This window comes from Pongo pygmaeus, chromosome 20, assembly GCF_028885625.2.
Source record: "Pongo pygmaeus isolate AG05252 chromosome 20, NHGRI_mPonPyg2-v2.0_pri, whole genome shotgun sequence".
NCBI lineage: Eukaryota > Metazoa > Chordata > Mammalia > Primates > Hominidae > Pongo > Pongo pygmaeus.
This window is the reverse complement of record NC_072393.2, coordinates 12039013-12063616: the sequence shown is the minus strand read 5'-3', so window position 1 is coordinate 12063616 and position 24604 is coordinate 12039013. Positions and strand designations below refer to the sequence as shown.

The window sequence follows — 24604 nt, the reverse complement described above, 5'->3', positions numbered from 1 at the left end:
TTCTCAAATATTTGTATTTGGTCACAGAAGTATTCCATGTTGTGTGAGAGCAGAGGAAAAAGAGTAACTTTTTTTCCACTCTTAAGTCTCAGCACAACTCAGAAGAAATCCAGTGCCCCAGACAGGATGTGTGGATGTTAAAGTCACCCTCACCACAAGAGGGAGCTTCATTGACTTCCCCTATCTGGAAAATGGCTCAAAGCTGTTTTCTAAAGGACTTTTTAATATAAGGCATATCAGTTAGAAATAAAGGCAGGACAGGTGTGGTGGCTCACACCAGTAATCCCAGCACTTTGGAAGGCCAAGGTAGGAGGATCACTTGAGGCCAGGAATTTGAGACCAGCCTGGGCAACATAGTGTGACCCTGTCTCTACCAAAAAAAGAAAAAAGAAAAAAAGTTAAGGTAACATCACTGAATTTGGTTTCATTTACATGATTTTTCTTTTCTTTTTTCTTTTTTTTTTGACAAGGTCTCGCTCTGTCACCCAGGCTGGAGTACAGTGGCGCAAACAGAGCTCACTGCAACCTTGATCTTCCAGACTCAAGCAATTCTCCCACCTCAGCCTCCCAAGTAGCTGGGACCACAGGTGTGTGCCACCACGCCCAGGGAATTTTTGTATTTTTTGTACAGATGGGATTTCACTGTGTTGCCCAGACTGCTCTCCAACTCCTGGCCTCAAGTGATCCTCCCACCTTAGCTTCCTAAAGTGCTGGGATTATAGGTTCTGAGGCACCATGCCTGGCCAATTTAACTTTTCATAGATTGATTTTTAAAAAGTAATGAACCTGGCTGGGCATAGTGGTCATGCCTGTAATCCCAGCACTTTGGGAGGCTGAGGTGGGTGGATCACCTGAGGTTGGGAGTTCGAGACCAGCCTAGCCAACATGGTGAAACCCCATCTCTACTAAAAATACAAAAATTAGCTGAGTGTGGTGGTGCATGCCTGTAATCCCAGCTACTCAGGGGTCTGAAGCAGGAGAATTGCTTGAACCCAGAAGGTGGAGGTTGCAGTGAGCCAAGATTGCACCATTGCACTCCAGCCTGGGCAGTGACAAAGCAAGACTCTGTCTCAAAAAAAGAAAAAGCAATAAACCCTGTGAACTTTGATTGGATTTCCCAGATCCTAAAAAGTGCAGTGTAACAAAAAACTGAATGGAAAGAAGTAGGACTAACTGAGGTGAGAGGAAGAACCCTCTGTGGAGGTGACATTTGAGGTGACCTGATATAATGTATTAGTAAAAAGGAAATGTTAAAATGAAAATTATGGGAGGCCATTGTTTTGGACTGAGCTTCTGCACTAGGCACTTAGAAACCAGACCAGACCAAAATGGAGTCACTCATGCTAAATGCCACATAACGAAACTGAAACTTAAAGGAAGCGAATAGATCCCTATACAGATGAGTTTTTCCATTGAAAACCAGTTCAATTTCCTGTTGGCCAGACTGGTCTCAATTTGAGAAACATCAAGACACCTCCATAGTCAAGGCTAATAACGTCCAGGCTGTGTCCTGTTCATCACCTAAACCTGCACCTCTAGTGTTCCCTTACCTTCACTGGCCGTCCCAACACAGTGCCTGCCTCCTGTAGAAAATCACATCTGGAGTGAAGTGGGTGGCGTTGTTTGTACTCTAACCAAACTCTCAGAGTGCACTTGGCCTTTGAGGCAGAAGGATGAGGCCGTGTTTGGTTTCAGATACACCTAACTCTGTATTACCATCTCTTTCTTGATCTAAGCGACACTCTATAAAAACTGACAGGCAATGGGCTGGGTGCAGTAGCTCATGCCTGTAATCCCAGCACTTTGGGAGGCCGAGGCAGGCAGATCACAAGATCAGGAGTTCAAGACTAGCCTGGCCAACATGGTGAAACTCCGTCTCTACTAAAAATACAAAAATTAGCCGGGTGTGGTGGCAGGCACCTGTAATCCCAGCTACTTGGGAGGCTGAGGCAGGACAATAGCTTGAACCCAGGAGGTAGAGGTTGCAGTGAGCCAAGATCGTGCCACTGCACTCCAGCCTGGGTGACAAAGTGAGACTCAGTCTCAAAAAAAAAAAAAGTGACAGGCAATGACAGTACCTTTCACTTATGTTGATACATAATCTGGGGATGGATGTGTCATCTGCACATAGAGTCAGGGGTTGGTCACTCATTGCTGCTCTGTCCTGTGGTACCAGGTTTTGACTCTAGGGAGTTTCAAACAGGCTTCTCTGAAGAACAGTTTGGCTGGCACTTCAAAAAAGTGATTGGATTGGTCCATGCCACTGTATAATATATAAAACTAACTTTTCCATGTTGCCTATTACTCTACAGTGGTAGCATAAAAGGGTTGCTGAAATCCTGTTCGAGATCAGCCTGGGCAACATGGTAAAACCTTGTCTCTAAAAAAAAATACAAAAATTAGCTGGGCATGGTCCCAGCTACTTGGGAGGCTAAGGTGGGAGGATCGCTTGAGCCCGGGAGGTGGAGATTGCAGTGAGCCGAGATCACGCCACTGCACTCCACATAGCCTGGGTGATAGAATGAGACCCTGTGTCAAAAAGAAAAAGAGGGTTGCATCAAGAGCATATTATCTGAGCAAGAAAGGCTTGGCTGGAATAGTGATGCTATTCCATCACTTTCATCTTTCCTAGGAAAGATGAAAGACTTTCATCTTTCCTAGGCGTGCATTCAGACAGTTACATAAATATATTGACCGCATTTGACTCAGTAAGGACATTTCTTTAAAAGTATTATATAGCTTCCTAAGGAGTAAGTGACTTTATACATTTTTAACTGGAGCATTTTGTGGAACAGTGTTCATACACTGTAAGAAATATCTTAGGTTTTGGAGAATAAGTAAAACAAAAACAGGTCCACAAGTCTGGGAGCTGCCTCCCCTCACCACAAGTCCAAATCTTAAGCCATGTCAGACACCTGCAATGTGAAACAGTGCTCCTCAGTGACCATGATGAAGCAGGACAAAAACGAGGGCATTCTGTAACCACGTCCCTAGATGGGATAGAAGAAAACATTTCAAATCATAAAAATAACCCAAAATTCCAATTCCCCTCTTCTCATAATGTGACTGACCAGCAATTGTCTTCAATTAGGTTTACCTCCAATCCATTCTTTCTCCTTCTAGGTGAGAACTACTATGATTAGCAGTGGTACAATTAAGTTCACATCCTGACAGCATCCAATATACAAAAATGACTCACCTCCTTGAATAGAGAACAATGCACCTAAAACAGAAATCCTGTAAGAAATTCTACGGAGAACCCTCTTATTGATATGTCCTGCAGTCATTTATGGCTTGTGGTCATATTTATTACTACAATTTATTACATCCTCTTTGACAACAGTTTTTTCAGTACTGGTGGTTTTGGGCAAGAGAGCACTCATAACAGCAAGATTTAACTTCAGGGATTATAAAAGAACGACAAATTATGGTCAAGATAAAAATTGTGCCTGGGAACAGTGGCTCACACCTATAATCTCAGTACTTTGGAAGACCGAGACAGGAGGATTGCTTTGGCCCAGGAGTTGGAGACTAGCCTGGGGAGCATAACAAGACCTCCTCTGTACTAAAAATTAAAAAAAAAATTAGCCAGGCATGATGGTGCACACCTGTAGTCCCAGCGACTCAGAAGGCTGAAGCAGGAGGATTGCTTAAGCCCAGGAGCTCAGAGCTGCAATGAGCTATGATTGCACCACTGCACTCCAGCCTGGGTTATAGAGCAAGACCCTGTCTCAAAAGAAAAAAAGGTAAAAATTATAAGTAGATATGCATGAAATGTACAATTTACATCAGGAAATAAATGAGGTTTATACACATGGTGATATTGACTCACAATACCAAACAAATAATTTGGTAACAGTACACATTTGATCTGATCCATGTTGACAAGGGATATTTTAATAGAGCTTCTCAGTATACAAAAAAAAGAGAACAACATTTGTAAGTATACAACTGAAAAACAGTGAGTAAACTTTTTTTTTTTTTTTCTGAGACAGAGTCTTGCTCTGTCGCCCAGGCAGGAGTACAGTGGCGTGATCTTGGCTCACTGCAACCTCTGCCTCCCAGGTTCAGGAGATTCTCCTGCCTCCCGAGTAGCTAGGATTACAGGCACCCACTACCACACCCGGCTAATTTTGGTACTTTTAGTAGAGATGAGGTTTCACCATGTTGGCTAGGCTGGCCTCAAACTCCTGACCTCGTGATCTGCCCGCCTCAGCCTCCCAAAGTGCTGGGGTTACAGGCGTGAGCCACTGCGCCCGGCTGAATAAACTATTTTTAAGAAATATGTACGGAAATCTTTGCTCCCTCAAAAATACAAGTTGTCAATCACATATAAACAAAGATAATTGAAAACGAACTGAGGCATTACATTCTCTTGTGGATAACAGGAAACACTGGACATTTCCTGACCAGAGCAAGGTGTTCCTTCTCACATGAGTGTCCTGGATGAGACCAGTCACTGCACATGGCAGCAGAGCTCTCATCAAGTTGGTTCTGATGGCAGCATAGTAGCTGTCAGGCTGAATCAAGAACAAGGTCACTACCAGCAGGAACAAAGGTGCATGTAAACAAATCACACCTCCTACCAACTTAATCTGCAGACTGGGGGAGTTGAGCATCAGAGAACATTCCCCACCCATGACAGTCTGCATTATCTCTCTGGTAGGGACATTACAATACTTAAAGAAAAACCAAACTGTAGATAGAACTTGAATGTGGAGCTTCTGGGGACATCTTTGGAAACCTACACCTCTGAGAAAAGGAAAGTCAAGAGATTTGGAGGATACTCTTGATTGACAAGCCAGAGAATCAGGAAAATGGGCTAGAATCAGGGGGCCACACAGCCCATGTGAATTTGGCTGGCTCTAAAATGTGACTAAGGCCTTCCTCATGTCTGCCTTCGAAATCATATGTAAGATAGGCCACTGGGAATCCCAGCGTGGCATCACCTAACTCCATCTCTACATTTATTGCTTTCCTTTATTGAGACCTCAAGCTGGGAGGGATGCTTGAGGCCAGGAGTTCAAGACCAACCTGGACAAGATAGTGAGACCCTGTCTCTACAAAAATAAAAATTAAAAAATAGCATTTCTCTCATATATTAATAGTGTGCGTTCTTTCATGTTTTCGACAGTAACTGGAACGAATGAAGGCTTTCCCACATTCCTTACATTGGTAAGGTTTCTCTCCAGTGTGAATTCTTTCATGTATTCTAATATACATGGAACAAGTGAAGGCTTTCCCACAATGCTTACATTCATAAGGTTTTTCTCCAGTGTGAGTCCTTCCATGTCTACGGAAGGAGCTGACACAATGAAATGCTTTCCCACATTGCTTACATTCATAGGGTTTCTAACCAGTGTGAGTCCTTCCATGTATCTGAATGTACTTGGCAGATCTGAAGGCTTTCCCACATTGCTTACACCCATAGGGTTTCTCTCCAGTGTGAGTCCTTTCATGATATTGAAACGAAGTGGAACAAGTGAAGGCTTTCTCACATTGCTTGCATTTGTAGGGTTTCTCTCCAGTGTGACTTCTTTCATGTCTTTGAAATGAACTGGGAGAGTAAAAGGCTTTCCCACATATCTTACATTTATGAGGCCTCACTCCAGTGTGCATTCTCATGTGTCTTCGAAAGCTTATAAGGCGAGATAATGCTTTCCCACATAGTTTACATTCATAGGGTTTTTCTCCTGTGTGAGTCCTTTCATGCCTGTGAAAAGAACTGGGACAATTGAAGGCTTTCCCACATTCCTTACATTTATACGGCTTCTCTCCTGTGTGTGTCCTTTCATGTCTGCGAAAGGAACTGGAAAAATTGAATGATTTCCCACACTCCTTACATTCATATGGCTTCTCCCCATTGTGAGTTCTTTCGTGGATTCGAACAGAACTGTGCCAACTGAAGGCTTTACCACATTGTTTACATTCATATGGTTTCTCTCCAGTGTGAGTTCGTTTGTGGATAAGATACAAACTGAGAAACATCAAGGCTTTCCCACAAAATTTACATTTATAAGGTCCATCTCCACTGTGCATTACCATATGTCTTCCAATGCTTGCAGGAGAAATGAAAGATTTTCCACATTCCTCACAATCAAAAGGTTTCTCTCTAGTGTGAGGCCTTTCATGTGTTCGAAAGCAGTGGCTATGGCTCAAGGCTTTCCCACGTTGTTTATGTTTATATGGCTTCTCTAAAAATTTCTGACACTTATATGGTTGGTGTCCAGCGTCAGTTCTGATGTTCCTATTAAGGGATGAATGTCCCATGAAGATTTCCCCACATGTACCGCTTTCACACGATTTTACTCCAGGAAGAGTTTTCTTGTTCAGCATGTCTTCTGGAACCTGGGTGAAAGTTTCTCCACACTGACTACATTCTGTACTCTCAAAGAGTCTCTCTCCCATAAAAGTTCTGTGAAAAATGCCAAGCACATAATTAAGGGTCTGTTTATAAGTGATTTAATATTCATTAATAAGTATTACACTTGCATTTTTAATGTTTTTGTTTCTTTGGTACGAAGTCTAACTCTGTTACCCAGGCTGGAGTGCAGCGGCATGATCATAACACAGCAGCCTTCACCTCCTGGGCTCAAGTGATCCTCCTACCTCAGGCTCCCCAGAAAGTTGGACTACAGGTGTGTGCCACCATACCCAGCTAATTTTTTATTTTTGGTAGAGATAAGAGTCTTGCTGTGTTTCCCAGGCTGATCTTGGGCTGTTGACCTTAAGTGGTCCTCTTGTCTTGGTCTCCCAAAGTGCTGAGATTACAGGCATGAGCCACCATGTCCAGCTGCATTTTTAACATTATCCCACAAAGTGTAGGATTTCTGCCCTGTCTGAATTGTTTAAACATGAATGGATCACACATTCTACAAGATGGCCTGTCTATATCTATCATCAAAAAAAGAATATTTACATGAGGTTTCTTTTTTTTGAGATGGAGTTTTGCTCTTGTTGCCCAGGCTAGAGTGCCATGGTGCCATCTCCGCTCACTGCAACCTCCGCCTTCCGGATTCAAGCGATTCTCCTGCCTCAACCTCCCGAGTAGCTGGGATTACAGGCATGTGCCACCATGCCTGGCTAATTTTGTATTTTTACTAGCAACAGGGTTTGTCCATGTTGGTCAGACTGGTCTTGAACTCCCGACCTCAGGTGATCCACTCACCTTGGCCTCCCAAAGTGCTGGGATTACAGGCATGAGCCAACATGTCCAGCTGCATTTTTAACATTATCCCACGAAGTGTAGGCTTTCTGCCCTGTCTGAATTGTTTAAACATGAATGGATCACACATTCTACAAGATGGCCTGTCTATATCTATCATCAAAAAAAGAATACTTACATGAGGTTTCTTTTTCTTTTTTTTTTTTTTTTTTGAGATAAGAGTTTTGCCCTTGTTGCCCAGGCTAGAGTGCCATGGTGCGATCTCAGCTCACTGCAACCTCCGCCTTCTGGATTCAAGCGATTCTCCTGCCTCAACCTCCCGAGTAGCTGGGATTACAGGCATATGCCACCACGCCTGGCTAATTTTGTATTTTTACTAGTGACAGGGTTTGTCCATGTTGGTCAGACTGGTCTTGAACTCCCGACCTCAGGTGATCCACTCACCTTGGCCTCCCAAAGTGCCGGGATTACAGGCGTGAGCCACCATGGCCAGCCAAGGTTTCTTAATAGTATTTCCAAGTAAACTATTTTATGAACATTAAACCTCTATATCACATTGAAATATATGTTTTTCGAGAAAACTTTCTAACAATAAATACATTTTATGCTGAGCTTATTTCTTTCGTTGGCTTCTTTTTAACAATTTCTGACAATCTGAGATTTTCTTCAGAGACATTTCTTTGTCTTGTGAGTGTAAATTACCTTAGATTTCTCCTGGGATGTCTGTACTGATCTTCAACGTTCCGGTCTTTCCATTTATTCCCTAAAATATAGACCCAGAAAAATAGTCCTGAATTAGTATAAGATTATTTAAAAATCATTAGATTCCATGTTTATGGGACACTGCAGCCATGCCAGATTTGTTCATCGAGGGATTGTCTATCCATATTCCGAATCCCTGAATAGCACTGATGAGCTAGAAACACGTGTTCTTCAATTCACTGAGGGAGGTAATATTGTCACCCCTACCTATAGAGATGAGGTTCCTGAAGGTTTCCTGAATCACATCTCTGTAGAGATTCTTCTGGAAAGGATTCAACAAAGCCCACTCCTCCTGGGTGAAGTTCACAGCCACATCCTCAAAGGCCACTGGGTCCTGAAACATCTCACATTGTAGAGGAGGATGGGTGAGAGTGACAGCACTGGGGGTCTAGACTCTATTCCTAAGAAATTCTCACGATGCTGTGGACTCCAAACATTTATTCCCTGCCTCTGTCATCAGACCTCTTACTCCCCTGTCTACACTCACTTCCTCTCAAACAGCAATTTTGATGCCAGAGTGTAACTATGGGTAAAGCAACAGCAGAATAGGAAAATGTAGCCTTCTGGCACATGAGGACACAGCAAGAGGATGGAATTCATGGGGAACGGACCCTCTGGACATGGTACCTGCCAGTGCCTTGATCTTTTTTTTTTTTTTCTGAGATGGGGTCTCACCCTGTCACCCAGGCTGGAGTGCAGTGGCACGATCTTGGCTCACTGCAACCTCTGCCTCCCGGGTTCAAGCAGTTCTCCTGCCTCAGCCTCCTGAGTAGCTGGGATTACAGGCACATGCCACCATGCCCAGCTAATTTTTGATTTTTAGTAGAGACGGGGTTTCACCATGTTGGTCAGGCTGGTCTCAAACTCCTGATCTCGTGATCTGCCCGCCTTGGCCTCCCAAAGTGTTGGGATTACAGGCGTGAGCCACCACACCCGGTCTGCCTTGATCTTAGACTTCCCAGCCTTCAGAACTATGGAGCCGAATTGGCCCTCCTCCCTTGGACCTGTGTTGGACTTAGTGACTCACTTCCAAAGAACAGAGTATGGAAAGGGGAAAAAATAGTAACTTTAAAGTGGAGAAACCTGACAAACACTGCTTCAATCAAGTGATCAAGGTTACTGTCACCAGGTGTATCAAGTGATGAGCCTGGACACTTCACCTTTGTGGCATTCTCCTGCAAAACACCTAACTCCAGTCTAATCATGAGAAAAATTCCAAATTGAGGAACATTCTATGGAATACCTGACCAGCACCCTTAAAACTGTCAAAGTGATTTAAAAAAAAAAAAGGAAAGACTGAGAAATTGTCACAAAGCAGATCAAGGAGACATAAGAACTAAATACAGTGGGGTATACCGGATTGGGTACTGGAATAGAAAAAGGATATTAGTGGAAAAACTGTTGAAAATCTGGAATTTCATTAATAGTAATATACAAATGATAACTTCTTAGTTTTGATGGACCATGGTTATGTAAGATGCTCACATTAGAAGAAAATGGGTGACGGGTATATGGGAACTTTGTAGATTATCTTTGCAAGTTTTCTATAAATCTAAAATTATTCCAAAATAACAAATTTATGGCCAGGCATGGTGGCTCATGCCTGCAATCCCAGCACTTTGGGAGGCCAAGGCGGGCAGATCACCTGAGGTTAGGAGTTCACAACCAGGCTGGCCAATGTGGCAAAACCCCGTCTCTACTAAAAATACAAAAATTAGCCAGGTGTGGTGGCAGGCACCTGTAATCCCAGCTACTCAGGGAGGCTGAGGCATGAGAATCGCTTGAACCCAGGAGGCAGAGGTTGCAGTGAGCCAAGATAGAGCCACTGCACTCCAGCCTGGACAACAGAGTGAGACTCTATCTTGAAAAAAAAAAAAAAGAATAGGAAAATGTCTCTTTTTGGTGAATCCGGAGAGAAAGATGTGTTTCCTGGGTACCCCAATGTCTCTCTGTACATTGGGTGTGTAGCATCTTTCATAACAGAGTCCTACTAATTCATGTGCAGAAAAAAAGCTCACAACAGCAGTCCTGAGACTACATATACTTGAAAATGTTTGTTCACAAAGTTTAACCTTTGATGGTGTCTGGAAAGTGGATTTGATTCTGATTCAAACAGCACAGGCAAATCCAAAAACAAACAAAAACCGAATTTTGCATGGGATCTCACCAACCCAACTGATTAAGAGAGTCATAACTAACTGAAACAGAAACCCATGACCAAAACCATTGTGGGAAATAATACTGGGGTAAGACAACATAAATTGTAATTGATGAAGTGCTGAAGGCTGAATGGGGACAAGGTTTAGAGGTAAAAACTCCGTGGGGGGCAGTCTTAACAAAAAGGTAATGTGATTTATGAAAATTAAGAACTTTTGTGCAGGGGAACACACTATCAACAAGGGAAAAGAAAACTCATCAATTTGGAGAAAATGTTGGTAAATCATATATCTGGTATGGTCTTAATATTCAGCAAATATAAAGAACTTCCATGATTCAACTATAAAAAACACATCAAACACGCCAAATGGAAAGCTTTGATGAGCATGCTGACAAACTGGAACCTATGTACACTGTCCAAGGGATTGTAAAATGGCTTAGCTATGAAAAACAGTATGGCGGTGCCTCAAAAATTAAAAACAAAATTACCAAATGTTCCAGCAACCCACTTTTGGGTCGAATTATATTCAATTCAAAAGAATTGAAAGGAGGATCTCAAAGAAATATTTGAAAACCATCAATGGCTGGGGTACAGTGGCTGATGCCTGTAACCCCAACACTTTTAGGAGGCTGAGGCAGGAAGATCAATTGAGCCCAGGAGTTTGAGACCAGCCTAGGCAACAGAGTGAGATCCAATCTCTATAAAAAATAAAATAAAATAAATTGAAATCCATTGTTCACAACATCCAACAGGTAGCTCAACCTAAATGCCAATCAATGGATGAATGGATAATGAAAATGTATATATATACACAACAGGATATTATTTATTCTTATAAAATGACATCCTGTCCCATACTACAAGAGGCATGAAACTTCATGATACTATGCTAACTGCAAAAGACCAGTCAGAAAAAGAAAAATGCGGTATGACTCATCTTAGAGAAGTTATATAAAATTGTCAAACTAACTCAACGGTACACTTAAAATGCTTGAGCTAGTAAAATTTTTAAGGTTTTTCTTATTGTAATTAACTAGAAAAATTATTGTACCAAACAAGAAAACTAATTGACTAAAATATGGGCAATGGCGCGATCTTGGCTCACTGCAACCTCTGCCTCCCAGGTTCAAGCAATTCTCCTGCCTCAGCCTCCCGAGTAGCTGGGACTATAGGCACGCACCACCATGCCCAGCTAATTTTTGTATTTTTAGTAAAGACAGGGTTTCACTATGTTGGCCAGGCTGGTCTTGAACTCCTGACCTCGTGATCCACCCGCCTCGGCCTCCCAAAGTGCTGAGATTACAGGCGTGAGCCACCACATCCAGCCAAGCAATGGATTTTAATGACATTTCTCCCAGACATACACAAACGGCCAACAAGCACATGAAAAGATGATCAATGTCAAGAATCAGGCATGCAGTTTTACCCAATGTTGTTTTGGGTAGTTACTGAATAGTTTCCTCCCATAAAAAATATTCATAAACAAAATATAATTTTTTTCTTTTTAAAATTTTATTTATTTATTTAATAGAGACAGAGTCTCTCTATGTTGCTGAGCTGGTCTTAAACTTCTGGACTCAAGTGATCCTCCCACCTTGGCCTGCCAAAGTGCTGGGATTACAGGTGTAAGCCAGCATGCCAAGCCCTAAAGTTTTTGTTTTTTTGAGGAAAATTTTCACCCTGTCTCCCAGACTGGAGTGCAGTGGTGCCCTCAAGGCTCACTGCAGCCTTGGATCTTCAGGGCTCAAGCAATCCTCCCGCCTTAGTCTCCCAAGTATAGTAGCTGAGACTACAGAAATATGCCACCATGCCCAGCTATTTTGTTTGTTTGTTTTCAGTAGAGATCTTGCTATGTTGCCCAGCCCACTCTGGTCTTGAACTCCTAGGCTCAAGCAATCCTCCCACCTGGGCCTCTGAAAGTGCTGGGATTACAGGAGTGAGTCACTGTGCCTGGACTAAAATTTTTAAAAAACGTTTTCTTTCCTGTGTCTCTACTAAAAATACAAAAATCAGCCAGGCATGTTGGTATATGCTTGTAATCCCAGCTACTTGGGAGGCTGAGGCAGGGGAATCGCTTAAACCCAGGAGGCGGAGGTTGCAGTGAGCCAAGATAGCACCATTGCACTCCAGCCTGGGCGACGACAGAGTGAGACTGTCTCAAAAAAAAAAAAAAAAGTTTTCCTTCTTTTCAGAGGTGTTGATAACATTTTTAAATAGTGCCATTTATTTGTCTGTGGAAAAATGATAAAATATGGCAGCTGTTTCAAATGTAGCATGGGAAACATAATTGATAAGGATGTCAATTGGCAAGGGGAAGTTGGTGTTTCTGAATGTGAGGAGAAAACCAGAAATTTAGGGATTTACTGTCATAACTGGGAAAAACTAGGCTGGGGAAGGGGTCCCAAAAACTCCCTCCTTGATCAAACTAGAGTCAGGCTCCTCAGAGCCCCCCTCTTCTTGACTAGACTTTGGCCTTTTCCTGCAGAGCCCTGTGGTAGCAAAAACTCTTTTAAGGGAGTTTAGAGAAAATTCCCCCAAACCTGATATCCAATCAAGTCCCTTTTCCCTACGTTTGACAATCTCTTCCCTAATTACTGACACTAAACCAACTTCCATCCTCTCCCTCACCTTGCCCATTAACTGTAAATTCAATACTGTCATTGATGCAGCCTTCACCTCCTGGGCTCGAGCAATTCTCCTGCCTCAGCCTCCAGACTAGCTGGGACTACAGGAGCGGCCATCATACCTGACTAATTTTTTTTTTTTTTTTTTTAAACAGAGTCTTGCTCTGTCGCCAGGCTGGAGTGCAGTGGCACCATCTCGGCTCACTGCAACCTCCGCCTCCTGCGTTCAAGCGATTGTCTTGCTTCAGCCTCCCCAGTAGCCGGATTACAGGCACGTGCCACCACGCCCAGCTAATTTTTGTATTTTTGGTAGAGTCGGGGTTTCACCATGTTGGCCAGGATGGTCTCAAATTCCTGACCTCGTCATCCGCCCGCCTCGGCCTCCCAAAGTGCTGGAATTATAGACGTGAGCCACTGCGCCCGGCTATACCCGACTAATTTTTTAAATATTTTGTACAGACGGGGTTTCGCCATGTTGTCCAAGCTGGCATCACCTTGCCTTACGCTGGAATGTTAAATATACTCTTTTAAATTGGAAAGGAAATGAAACCCAACTGTAAAGAGAGAGAGAGAAAAAAAAAAAAAAAAACAAGTTCTATGGGGGCGGGGGGGGCGGGGGGGGCGGGGGGGGGTGCGGCGGGCCAAACTCTAACTAATTAAATTGTGCCTCACAAACTAGCCTTGTATAAAAAACGTTGTAATCCTATTAAATTTCTTGGCCTTTTGCCTATATAAGCAAGAACTTAAACTTTTAAATTTGAAGCACTGAGCCCATTTCCGTGGATCCTGTGTTTTCCCAAATGGGCCATTCCCAGCTTCTTGCTTGAGTAAACTTTTAAAAACTGGAATCTGATTCTTTTATTTCAGGTTGACAAGTCCACATACGGCGACTGCATCACTGTAACTAATCGAGTATTTAATCCTGTTTGCCTCCTCATGCAACTTATAAAATCCTTTTCTTCAATCACAAGCCATGACCGGGTGTTTCTCACTCAGGAATCGCTGTTTACTCCAACAAACTCTTTAACTGTTAACAGACCTTCAGTTTAATTTTTAACAGAAGAAAGGTGGGACACACCCGACCCTCCATGACCCTCCCGTGGCCCCCCGCACAATCTGGGAAGACGCCGGGCTGCGAGCGCGGAGCTGCCCAGAGAGGGCTCCTGGGCCGGGGCCGCAGTCGCCGCGTAGGGACGGGACAGGACGCCCGGGGTCCCAGCTGCGGGGCCAGCCCCACCTGGCGGCCGAGGGCACCGAGGGCCAAGCCGCGCCATGGGGGACGCGGGTCCCAATCGCCGGGGTCGCCCGAGCGGAGGCCTGGGTCCCGCCACAGCAGGATCCTGTTGGTTCCACCCAGCCCCTCTTCCACGTATCTGGACGCTAGGCCGGGCACTTTACCATTTCCCTGCTTCTGGGTGTCCCGGCGTCCTCTTTATGACTCCGGAGCAGGTCACAGCGCAGGTGACAGCGTCACAGGAGCCGTGGCGGAGGCACCTGGGGCCTCTCGGAGCAGCAAGGACTGGATGCGGAGCGTAACGGACCCCAGCAACAAAGGAGTGCAGAGACTCTGAGTGCGGCCTTCTGCTTCCCCGGATTGACAGCTGGGCAGGGCCCCGACCCAGGGAACCTGATTGGATGGGGTTCCAGGCTCCGCCCCTCAGCCCTGAGTGACAGGGGAAGCCCTGAGTAACGGAGCCCTGCAGAGCCCGGCTGATCAGTCCTAGCTACGGCCTTTCTAAGGCTAAGCTCACTCCCTGAGCCCTGGTCATTGGATATCTGCATTTCAGCCAAACTTGCTACTTATTGTTAGAAGGGGCACTGTTAGCTTCCTCGATCTTTCAGAAATGTGTGCTGGGAATTCCAGACTCGGTGTTCAATGGAGTCATTCCTTTGCCTCATAGAAGGAAGGAAATCTAGGCCAAGCCAGGCAAGACTGCACCAGGAGGGAGAGGCAGGTGTCCTCTACAGGGCGGGAATGGGGATAAGACTTCCTCACACTCCCCCCGTCCCACCCCTGAATATGGAACTGCTTCCTCCCCCTAGACTTCATTTTCACCAGCAGAAGTTCTCACCTGGGGTCAGTTTAACCTTCTAACCTAAGTAAACTATTACCTTCATAAACCCTTTCTCCAGGTGACATGTCAGACAAGTCTTACTGAGCCTGACCTTCATAGATTGTCTTTGTATGTACAAATTACAGTCTGTCGCCAGGACCCTTTGCATGTAAAAACCAAACACTGCCCCTGCAAAACGTCCCTAGGCTCTAGGTACAACCCCAGTTAAGGACAGAACTTCCCCCCAACCCCCCTACACAAAGTGCACCTGCACGTGAGTCTCCTGATTTCCAGGGCTCTGTAGCTTCTCAGGATCCACATTCCTTCTGCAGCTGTTCTGAGCAGCTGGATGCCACCCGCAGTAGAGAGCAGGCTGCCCAGGAAACACCCCGGGGAGCTCCCTTTCCCTCCCTTTGCAGGCTCCAGACTGGCCCTCAGCGGGGAGTCACTGGCCTTAGGCTCTGCTGCCTCCTGCAGGTTATTCACCTCATTGATCGGTTACCTGAGACAAACACCCTCAATTCCACTGTATGTATGTATAAAGTGGGGAAGGAAAATTCTAAGATAACTGAAGTGAATTAAAAGACTTCCAGGCAGGGTGCGGGGGCTCACGCCTATAATCCCAACCCTTTTGGAGGCTGAAACGGGAGGACTGCTTGAACCCAGGAGTTCATCATCCTGGAAAACGTAGCCACACCTCGTCTGTACTAAAAATTTAAAAATTGGCAGTGCATGGCGTCCTGAACCTGCAGTCCCAGCTACTCAGGAGGCTGAGGTGGGAAGACGTTGAGCCCGGGAGTTCGAAGCTTCAATGACCTATGATCTCGCCACTGTGCTTCAGCCTGGGCAACAGAGCAAGACCCCATTTCTAAAAACAAAAATACAAAATTCCTGTGAGTGCTTTTCTTTTCTTCCCAGCCAATTGTAGCACATTACTAATTTTCAGGTAATCTAAAGTTTATTTTGGGAAGTGCTCCACCAGAATGTCAGATTTTTGAAAGGCTTCTATTAAAAACAGTAGTTTTTGCAGATAGTGAGATAGTAGTGAGAAAGTGTCAAGTGGAGTATAGGGAAATGGATTGGAACTTGGCCATAGTAGGCATTGTGAAATTTTTGGAAACCAAACCACAGAATGAAATTCAGATCCTGCAGTTAGACATACGTGCTGGTGCTGCACTGCATTCTGATGCCTATAGTTTCTTAGACTGTAGTTCAGTATTTGTAGAGGAAGGCAGCAGTGTCTCTTCTATCCTACTGTTGGATATAAAATGCTCCAGGAATAAATGCTCGGTGCCGTAAAGTAAAACCAACACTCAGGCAAAAGTTTAATCCTCTCAGCAAGGCAATTTATTTTTTGCAGAAGGGTGTCACTCGCGTCAATTAAGATTGCAAGTGTACAGAGAATAAAGGAGACCAGGGGGTTTTTATCCTTAACACAGTCCCTGCCTCTGTGTTACTCCCCCATGGGCTGGGGTCAGACCACACAATCTGAGCTGACCCGATTGGCTACTTGTACATATTTTCCTAAATACAGAAGGGGAGAGGGATGTGAGGTACAGAGGTGGAGTGTATGAGACGTGCAGTTTCAGGGGAACAATGGGTACAGGTAACCAAGGGAACAGATGTGAGTTATTGATTAGAGCTGATGGGAAGGGGGTAGGCTGTTTACGTTAACTAGGGGCAAGGAAGAACAAGAAAGTTGAGTTTGAGAACAAAGGATAAGGAAGTTAACAGGCTAAACCCTTTGAAGAGAAACTTAGATTTATTGTATCTTACACTACTTACAAAAAAGTACAGCCAGTGGGCTTCTGGTATGTTACCAGCAATAGTCCTAGCAACATTCCTAGGCACTTTGAGTCTGGCTGGGATGAACTTTCATTCATGTGAGCCCAAGTGGATATTCAAGAATATACCTTATAAACTTCACTTACAGATGCTGAAATTTTCAGTGAATCCTAGCATTTAGATTTTTTTTTCTGGAACTGATGCTTCTAGAGCAAAATCCTAAAGAAGGCTATCAGAAATGGAAGTATAAGGACAAGAATGGAATTGTAAAGATTATGGGTATATGAACCTGAAAAGTATACAGGGAAGGGAAGTTTTTTATTTTCCTTCTTTCTTTTAGAGATAGGGTCTCACTTTGTTGTCCAAGCTAGAGTGTGGTGGTATGATCACAGCTCACTGTAACCTTGAACTCCTGGCCTCAAGTGATCCTCCCATCTCAGCCTCCCAAAGTGCTGGAATTACAGGCATGAGCCACTATGCCTGGTCTGGGAATTTTTTTATATTTGACATCTGCTTTTTTTTTTTTTTTTTTTTTTTTTTTAACAGTCTTGCTCTGTCGCCAGGCTGGAGTGCAGTGGTGTAATCTTGGCTCACTGCAACCTCTGCCTCCCTGATTCAAGCAATTCTCCTGCCTCAGCCTCCTGAGTAGCTGGGATTACAGGCGCCCGCCACCACACCCAGCTAATTTTTTGTATTTTTAGTAGAGATGGGGTTTCACCATGTTGGCCAGGCTGGTCTCAAACTCCTGACTTCATGATCCACCTGCCTTAGCCTCCCAAAGTGCTGGGATTACAGGCATGAGCCACCTCACGCCTGTTCTTTAGTTGCTGCGGGCTCAAAACTCTGGACTCATATTTTATTCTTCTTTCTTCCTCACCACCTCATGTAATCGTTCACTAAATTGTATATCCTGCCATTTAAGCACCGTTTTCTTTGTCGTTCATTTGTTTGTTTGTTTGTTTGTTTTTTTGAGAAGGAGTCTCACTCTGTAGCCCAAGCTGGAGTGCAGTGGTACAATCTTGGCTCAGTGCCCACCTCCAGGGCTCAAGCGATTCTCATGCCTCAGCCTTCCCAGTAGCTGGGACTGGCTAATTAGCCAGTGCCTGGCTAATTTTTTTGCATTTTAGTAGAGACCAGGTTTCATCATGTTGCCTACAGTGGTCTCGAACTCCTGAGCTCAGGCAGTCTGCCTACCTCGGCCTCTCAAAGTGCTGGGATTACAGGCGTGAGCCACTGCGCCTGGCCTAAGCCTCGTTTTTTATGATGTAGTTCAGGTCGTCATCTTCCATATACTGCAATAACCTCATGGTTAATGCCACTTTCTATATTCTATACTATAATATATACTGCTGCTATATTATTATAATTTTTATTTATTCTTAGCTAATATTTATTGAACACTTATGTATCAGGCCAGTCATGGTTGCTGTTCTGTTGGGATTTGTAGTCTAGTGGGGAAGGCAACCAATGAATGTATGATTATAAACTGAATGCTCTGAAAGAAAAGAATTTGGTTCTGTAAGAGGATGTAACAAAGAAACCCAATGAATACTTTTTTTTTTAAGACAGGCTGAGTGCATTGGCATAATCACGGCTCACTGCAGTTTTGACCTCCTGGCCTTAAGTAATCCTCCCACCTCAGCCTCCTGAGTAGCTGGGACTACAGCCACGTGCCACCATGACTGGCTAATTATTGATTTTTTGTAGAGGCCAGGTCTCACTATGTTGCCCAGGTTGGTCTTAAACTCCTAGACTCAAGCAATCCTCCCACCTTGGCCTCCTCAAAGGGCTGGGATTACAGATGTGAGGCACTATGCCTGGCCCAGAAACTTTTAAAGTTACAATTCTAATTATTTTACTTCTCGCTGAAAAATGTTTAATGGCTCTCATTACCTACATAGGCCAACATCCAAGATCCTGTATGACTTGACCAAACCTGGGTTTCTTCATTTCTTCAGCCTTATTCCTTACCTCTCACTCTATTCATATCTCCTACAGCCTTTCCTCCAACTTAGCCCTGCATTTTTCAGTCTCTACATTTTCATTTTGTTCCTATTCTCTTCAGTGGAATGCCCTTCCTTGCTGCTCAAGCATTCAACTCTCAAATTCTACCCCTTCTTTCAATCTAATAAAAAATTTCTTCTCCTTCTTGAAGCCTTTCTTACCTCACTTTTTCCTACCAACTATCTCCAGAATTAACTTCATCTTTGTATCTCTGTGACTTTTTGCTAGGGGCACTGTTATAGCCCTTTACTCACATATTGTCTTTATTATTATTATTTTGAGACACAGTCTCGTTCTGTCACCCAGGCTGGAGTGCAATGGTGCAATCTCAGCTCACTGCAACCTCTGCCTCCCGGGCTCAAGTGATTCTTCTGCCTCAGCCTCCAGAGTAGCTGGGATTAATGGTGCATGCCACCATGCCCAGCTAATTTTTGTATTTTAGTAGAAAGGGGTTTTACCATGTTGGCCAGCTGGTCTCAAACTTCTGACCTCAAGTGATCTGCCCGCCTCAGCCTCCCAAAGTGCTGGGATTACAGGCATGAGCCACCATGGCCAGTGGCATGTTGTCTTTAATTATAATTATTTGTAAATGTATATTCTTCCTCTCTCATTCTAAACTCCCTAAGAGACCTGTATCTCCTCCATGCCCCTGAAATTCCAGCCCAATGTTTTAAATGTAACTTTATGCTTAGTTAATGCTTTCCAAATTGAATTAAAATTTGATTTTGTTTGTTTGTTTGTTTTATTTTGTTTTGTTTTTTGAGGCCGAGTCTCACTTATCACCCAGGCTAGGGTGCAGTGGCAAGATCTTGGTGCACTGCAACCTCCGCCTCCCAGGTTCAAGGGATTCTCGTGCCTCAGCCTCCCAAGTAGCTGGGAATACAGGCGCCCACCACCATGCCCAGCTAATTTTTGTATTTTTGGTAGAGATGGGGTTTCATCATGTTGGCTAGGCTGTTCTCAAACTCCTGACCTCAAGAGATCCACCCATCTTGGCCTCCCAAAGTGTTGGGATTACAGGCATGAGCCACGACGCTCAGTCTGGTGTGTGTATATATATATATATATATATATATATTTTTTTTTTTTTTTAAAGACAGGGTCTCACTTTGTCTGCAATACAGTGGTATGATCATAGCTCACTGTAGCCTGGAACTCCTGGGCTCAAGTGATCCTCCCATTTCAGCCTCCCAAGTAGCTGGGACTACAGGTGCACACCACCATGCCTAGCTTGCTTTTTTTTTTTTTTTTGGCAGAAATAATCTTTTTTATTTTATTTATTTATTTATTGGTAGAATCGCTATGTTGCCCAGGCTGAGAACTTGATTCTTGAAAAAAGAAACTCCTTGTGATTTTTTAAAAGACCTTCTTTTACGATAAGATAACTTCCATTCAAGATGTTCTATCCCAAACTGAATAAACTAGGAAGAAGGCAGATTGTGAAAGCCTGGCAGAAATAATAATAATACTAATAAATCCAAGTTTAGCAAGAGATTTAGACATCCACATATGGGAGAACCAATGATCCCTTGGAAGATACACTGCAGAAACAACTTCACCAAGGCATACTGTCATCAGACTGTCTAAAGTAAATGTGAAAAAGAGAATTTTTAAAATCAGCAAGAGAAAAGCATCTAGTCAAAAGGAAACCTCACCAAACTAACAGCGGACTTCTTTGCAGAAACCTTACAAACCAGAAGAGAATGTAGTAGGATTTTCAAAGTGGTAAAAGAAAAAAACTGCCACCCAAAAAATTTATATCCAACTTAATGAAGCTTCATAAATGAAGGAGAAATTAAGTATCTCCGAGACAAGCAAATGCTGACAGAATTTATCACCACTAGAAAAAACCGACAATGCTGGGCGCGGTGGCTCATGCCTGTAATCCCAGCACTTTGGGAGGCCGAGGCGGGCAGATCACCTGAGGTCAGGAGTTTGAGACCAGCCTGACCAACATGGAGAAACCCTGTCTCTACTAAAAATACAAAATTAGCTGGGCGTGGTGACACATGCCTGTAATCCCAGCTACTCGGGAGGCTGAGGCAGGAGAATTGCTTGAACCTGGGAGGTGGAGGTTGTGGTGAGCTGAGATCGTGCCATTGCACTTCAGCCTGGGCAACAATGGCAAAACTCTGTCTCAAAAAGAAAAAAAGAAAATAAAAAAAGAAAAAAACCTACAATGAATGCTCAAAGGAGCCCTGAACATGTAAATAAAAGGTTGATATTCACCATAAATTGAAACACTCAAAAGAATAAAACCCGCAGGTCTTATTAGACAATCACATAGATGAGGAAAAGAAAAAAATCAAATGGGAGCACAAAAGAATTCCACCAAACCAGAAAATCAAACATCAGAGAAAAAGAAAGAAACACAGAATTTATAAAAACAACTAGATGGCCAGGCGCAGTGGCTCACGCCTGTAATCCTAGCAATTTGGGAGGCCGAGGTGGGCGGATCACGAGGTCAAGAGATTGAGATCATCCTGGCCAACATGGTGAAACCCCGTCTCTACTAAAAATACAAAAATTAGCTGGGTGTGGTGGTGGGCGCCTGTAGTCCCAGCTACTTGAGAGGCTGAGGCCGGATAATCACTTGAACCTGGGAGGCAGAGGTTGCAGTAAGCTGACGTCACGCCACTACACTCCAACCTGGTGACAGAGTGAGACTCCATCTAAAAACAAACAAACAAACAAAAACCCAACTAGATAACAATTAACAACATGACAGGAACAAAACCTCACATATCAATATTAACCTTGAATGTAAATGGATTAAATGGTTCCATTAAAAGATATAGACTGGTGGAATGAATTTTTAAAATATGATCCAACTATATGCTCCCTACAAGAAACTTACCTTACCTATAAAGACACATATAAACTGAAAGTAAAGAGGTGTAAAAACATATTCCATGCAATGGGAAACCAAAAGTGAGCAAGAGTTGTGATAGTTGTATCAGATAAAAGAGACTTTAAATAAAAAACAGTACAAAAAGACAAAGAAGATCATGAGATACTGATAACAGAATCAATTCAGCAAGATAATATAATAATACTAAATATATATGCATCCAACATTGGAGAGGCCCAATTAATAAAGCAAATATTCGTAGACCTAAAGAAAGATACAGATACCAATACAATAATAGTAGGGGACTTCAGCACCTCACACACAGTAGTAGATACATCATCAAGACAGACAATCAAAAAAATTGGACTTAAGATGGACTTTGGACCAAATGAAGCTAACAGACATTTACAGAACCAACAATTTCAGAATATACATTCTTCTCATCAGTACGTGAAACATTCTCCAAGATAGACCACGTTAGGCCACAAAACTAGTCTTGACAAATTTTAAAGTCAAAATCATTTCAAGCATCTTCTCAGACCGCTGAATAAAACTAAAAATCAATACCAAGAGGAACTTTGAAAACTATATAAATACATGGAAATTAAACAATGTGCTCCTGAATGATCTCTGAGTCAAAGAAGAAATAAAAACAGAAAATAAAAATTTTGTTTGAAATGAACAAAAATGGCCACACAACATATCAAAACCTCTGGGATATAGGAAAAGTCATGCTAAGAGGGAAGTTTATAGAATTATATGCCTCTGTCAAAAAAGTAGAAAGATAAAAAATTAACAACCTAACATGGTACCCCATGGAACTAGGAAAACAAGAACAAAATAAATCCAAAGTTAGCAGAAAAGAAGAAATAACAAAGATCAGAGCAGAATTAAACAAAATCAGACTAAAAAACAACACAAATGATCAACGAAACAAAAAGTTGGTTCTTTGAAAATATCAACAAAAGTAATAAACTGCTGGCTAGACAAACCAAGAAAAAAAGAAGATTCAAATGAACAAAACCAGAATTGAAAAAGAAGACATTGCACCAATACCACAGAAATACCATCAGACACTACTATGAACAACTATATGCTCACAACCTAGAAAACCTATAGGTTTTTTTGAAACGTATAACCTCCCAAGATTGAACCAAGAAGAAACAGATATCCTGAATAGACCAATAATAAGTAGCAACATTGAATCAGCAATAAAAAATTTCCCAAAAATGAAAGCTCTGGGCCACATGGATTTATACCTAAATTGTACCAAATAGGCCAGATGTGGTGGCTCATGCCTCTAATCATAGCACTGTAGAGCCTGAGACAGGAGGATTGCTTGAGGCCAGGAGTTTGAGACCACCCTGGCCAACATAACAAGATCCCATCTCTAAGTAAAAAAAATAAAAATTTAAAAATTAACATTAAAAAAAATTATACCAAACATACAAAAAGAACTATACTTATACTCCTGAAACTGTTCCTAAAAATCACAGAGGAGGGAAATCTCCCTAACTCATTCTATGAGGCCAGTAACATCCTAATACCAAAAACAGACAAGGACACAACAACAAAACTACAGACCAATATCCCCGATGAACACAGATGTGAAAATCCCCAACAAAACACTAGCAAACTGAACCCAACAGCACATTAAAAAGATAATACAGCATGATAAAGTAGGTTTTATACCAGGAATGCAAAAATGGTCCAACATACACAAGTTAATATATGTAACACATCACAAAAACAGAATGAAGAATAAAAACCATATGATCATCTCAATAGATTTAGAAAACACACTTGATAAAATTCAGCATCCTTCATGATAAAAGCTCAAAAAACTAGGTATAGAATGAACATATCTCAAAATAATAAAAGCCACACATGATAAACACACAGCCAACACCATACTGAATGGGTAAATAGTTGAATGATAAAAACTAGAACAAGATTAAGGATGCCTACTTTCTCCACTCTTATTCAACCCTAGTATAGGAAGTCCTGGCCAGAGCAATCAGGCAAGAGAAAGAAATAAAAGACATGCAAATTGGAAAAGAGGAAGTCAAATTATTCCTGTTCAGTGATATATAATCTTACATCTAGAAAACCCTTAAGACTCCACCAAAAATCTCTTAGATTAGATAAATTAATTCAGGAGTTTCAGGATACAAAGTCAATGTACAAAAGTCAGCAGCGTTTCTATACACCAATAACAATCTAGCTGAGAACCAAATAGAGAAAGCAATACCACTTACGAGAGCTACCAAATAACACCCCACCCTACATGGGAATATATTGCACCAAGGAGGTGAAAGGCCTCTACAAAAAGAAAAAATCTATAAAACACTGATTAAAGAATTATAGATGACACAAACAAATGGAAAAAACATTTCAGGCTTATGGAAAGAACTAATATCAGAAGAATTAATTTCATTAATTATTCAGAAAGAATTAATATCATTAAAATGACTATACTTCCCAAAGCAATCTACAGAGTCAATGCAATCCTTATCAAAATACCAATGTTAGTTTTCACACAATTAGGAAAAACAATCCTAAAATTCATATAGAACCAAAAAAGAGCCCGAATAACCAAAGCAATCCTAAACAAAAAGAACAAAGTTGGAGGCAATGTTACAGGACAGGGGTCCCAATCCAGACCCCAAGAGAGGGTTTTCGAATTTCCTGCAAGAAGGAGTTCAAGGCGAGTCTGCAGCGCAAAGTAAAAGCAAGTTCATTAAGAAAGTAAAGTGGTGAAAGAACAGCTACTCCATAGAAAGAGTTGGATGTTTCTGTAAGTAAGAGGAGGAACGCATCCACCCTAGGTACAATGCTTGTATATATGGGGAGATGTGCTCTGCTACAAGGGTTCATGATAAAGGATTAATTTTCTTAATTACTATATTTTGCAAGAATCGATATTATTATCTTTAAAGCAAAATTAGAAATGCCTTTGTTCTCCAGATTTTGGGATATCTGAACACTACCAAGTCCGGATCTGCTTAATAAACATTATTAATTTGTTCCTTTAACTGTAAACATCTAGAGGCTAGTTATGCCTAACTTTCCAGGAATGAAGCCCAGCAATTCTCAGCCTCACTTTCCTAGCCCTCAGAATGGAGTCGCTCTGGTTCGAATGCCTCTGACAGCAACACATTACCTAACTTCAAGTTATACTACCAGGCTATTGCAATCAAA

General features: G+C 42.5%; 1 protein-coding gene across 2 annotated transcripts; it reads right to left on the bottom strand.

Annotated features, from left to right (window-relative positions):
• Nucleotides 1–3870: 3870 nt before the first annotated feature.
• LOC129020128 (zinc finger protein 491-like) lies at nucleotides 3871–14686 on the bottom strand. Of its 2 annotated transcripts, XM_063657887.1 has the most exons (4): nucleotides 14108–14686; nucleotides 8135–8261; nucleotides 7868–7928; nucleotides 3871–6415 (listed from the first exon to the last, which is right to left on the bottom strand). In XM_063657887.1, the coding sequence occupies exons 1-4, from the start codon at nucleotides 14108–14110 to the stop codon at nucleotides 5353–5355; spliced, it is 1254 nt and encodes a 417-aa protein (XP_063513957.1). In that variant the 5' UTR covers nucleotides 14111–14686; the 3' UTR covers nucleotides 3871–5352. The 2 variants fall into 2 exon arrangements, with proteins under 2 accessions (XP_063513957.1, XP_054320020.2); XM_054464045.2 differs by lacking the exon at nucleotides 14108–14686 and having other exon boundaries at nucleotides 8135–9525.
• Nucleotides 14687–24604: the final 9918 nt, after the last annotated feature.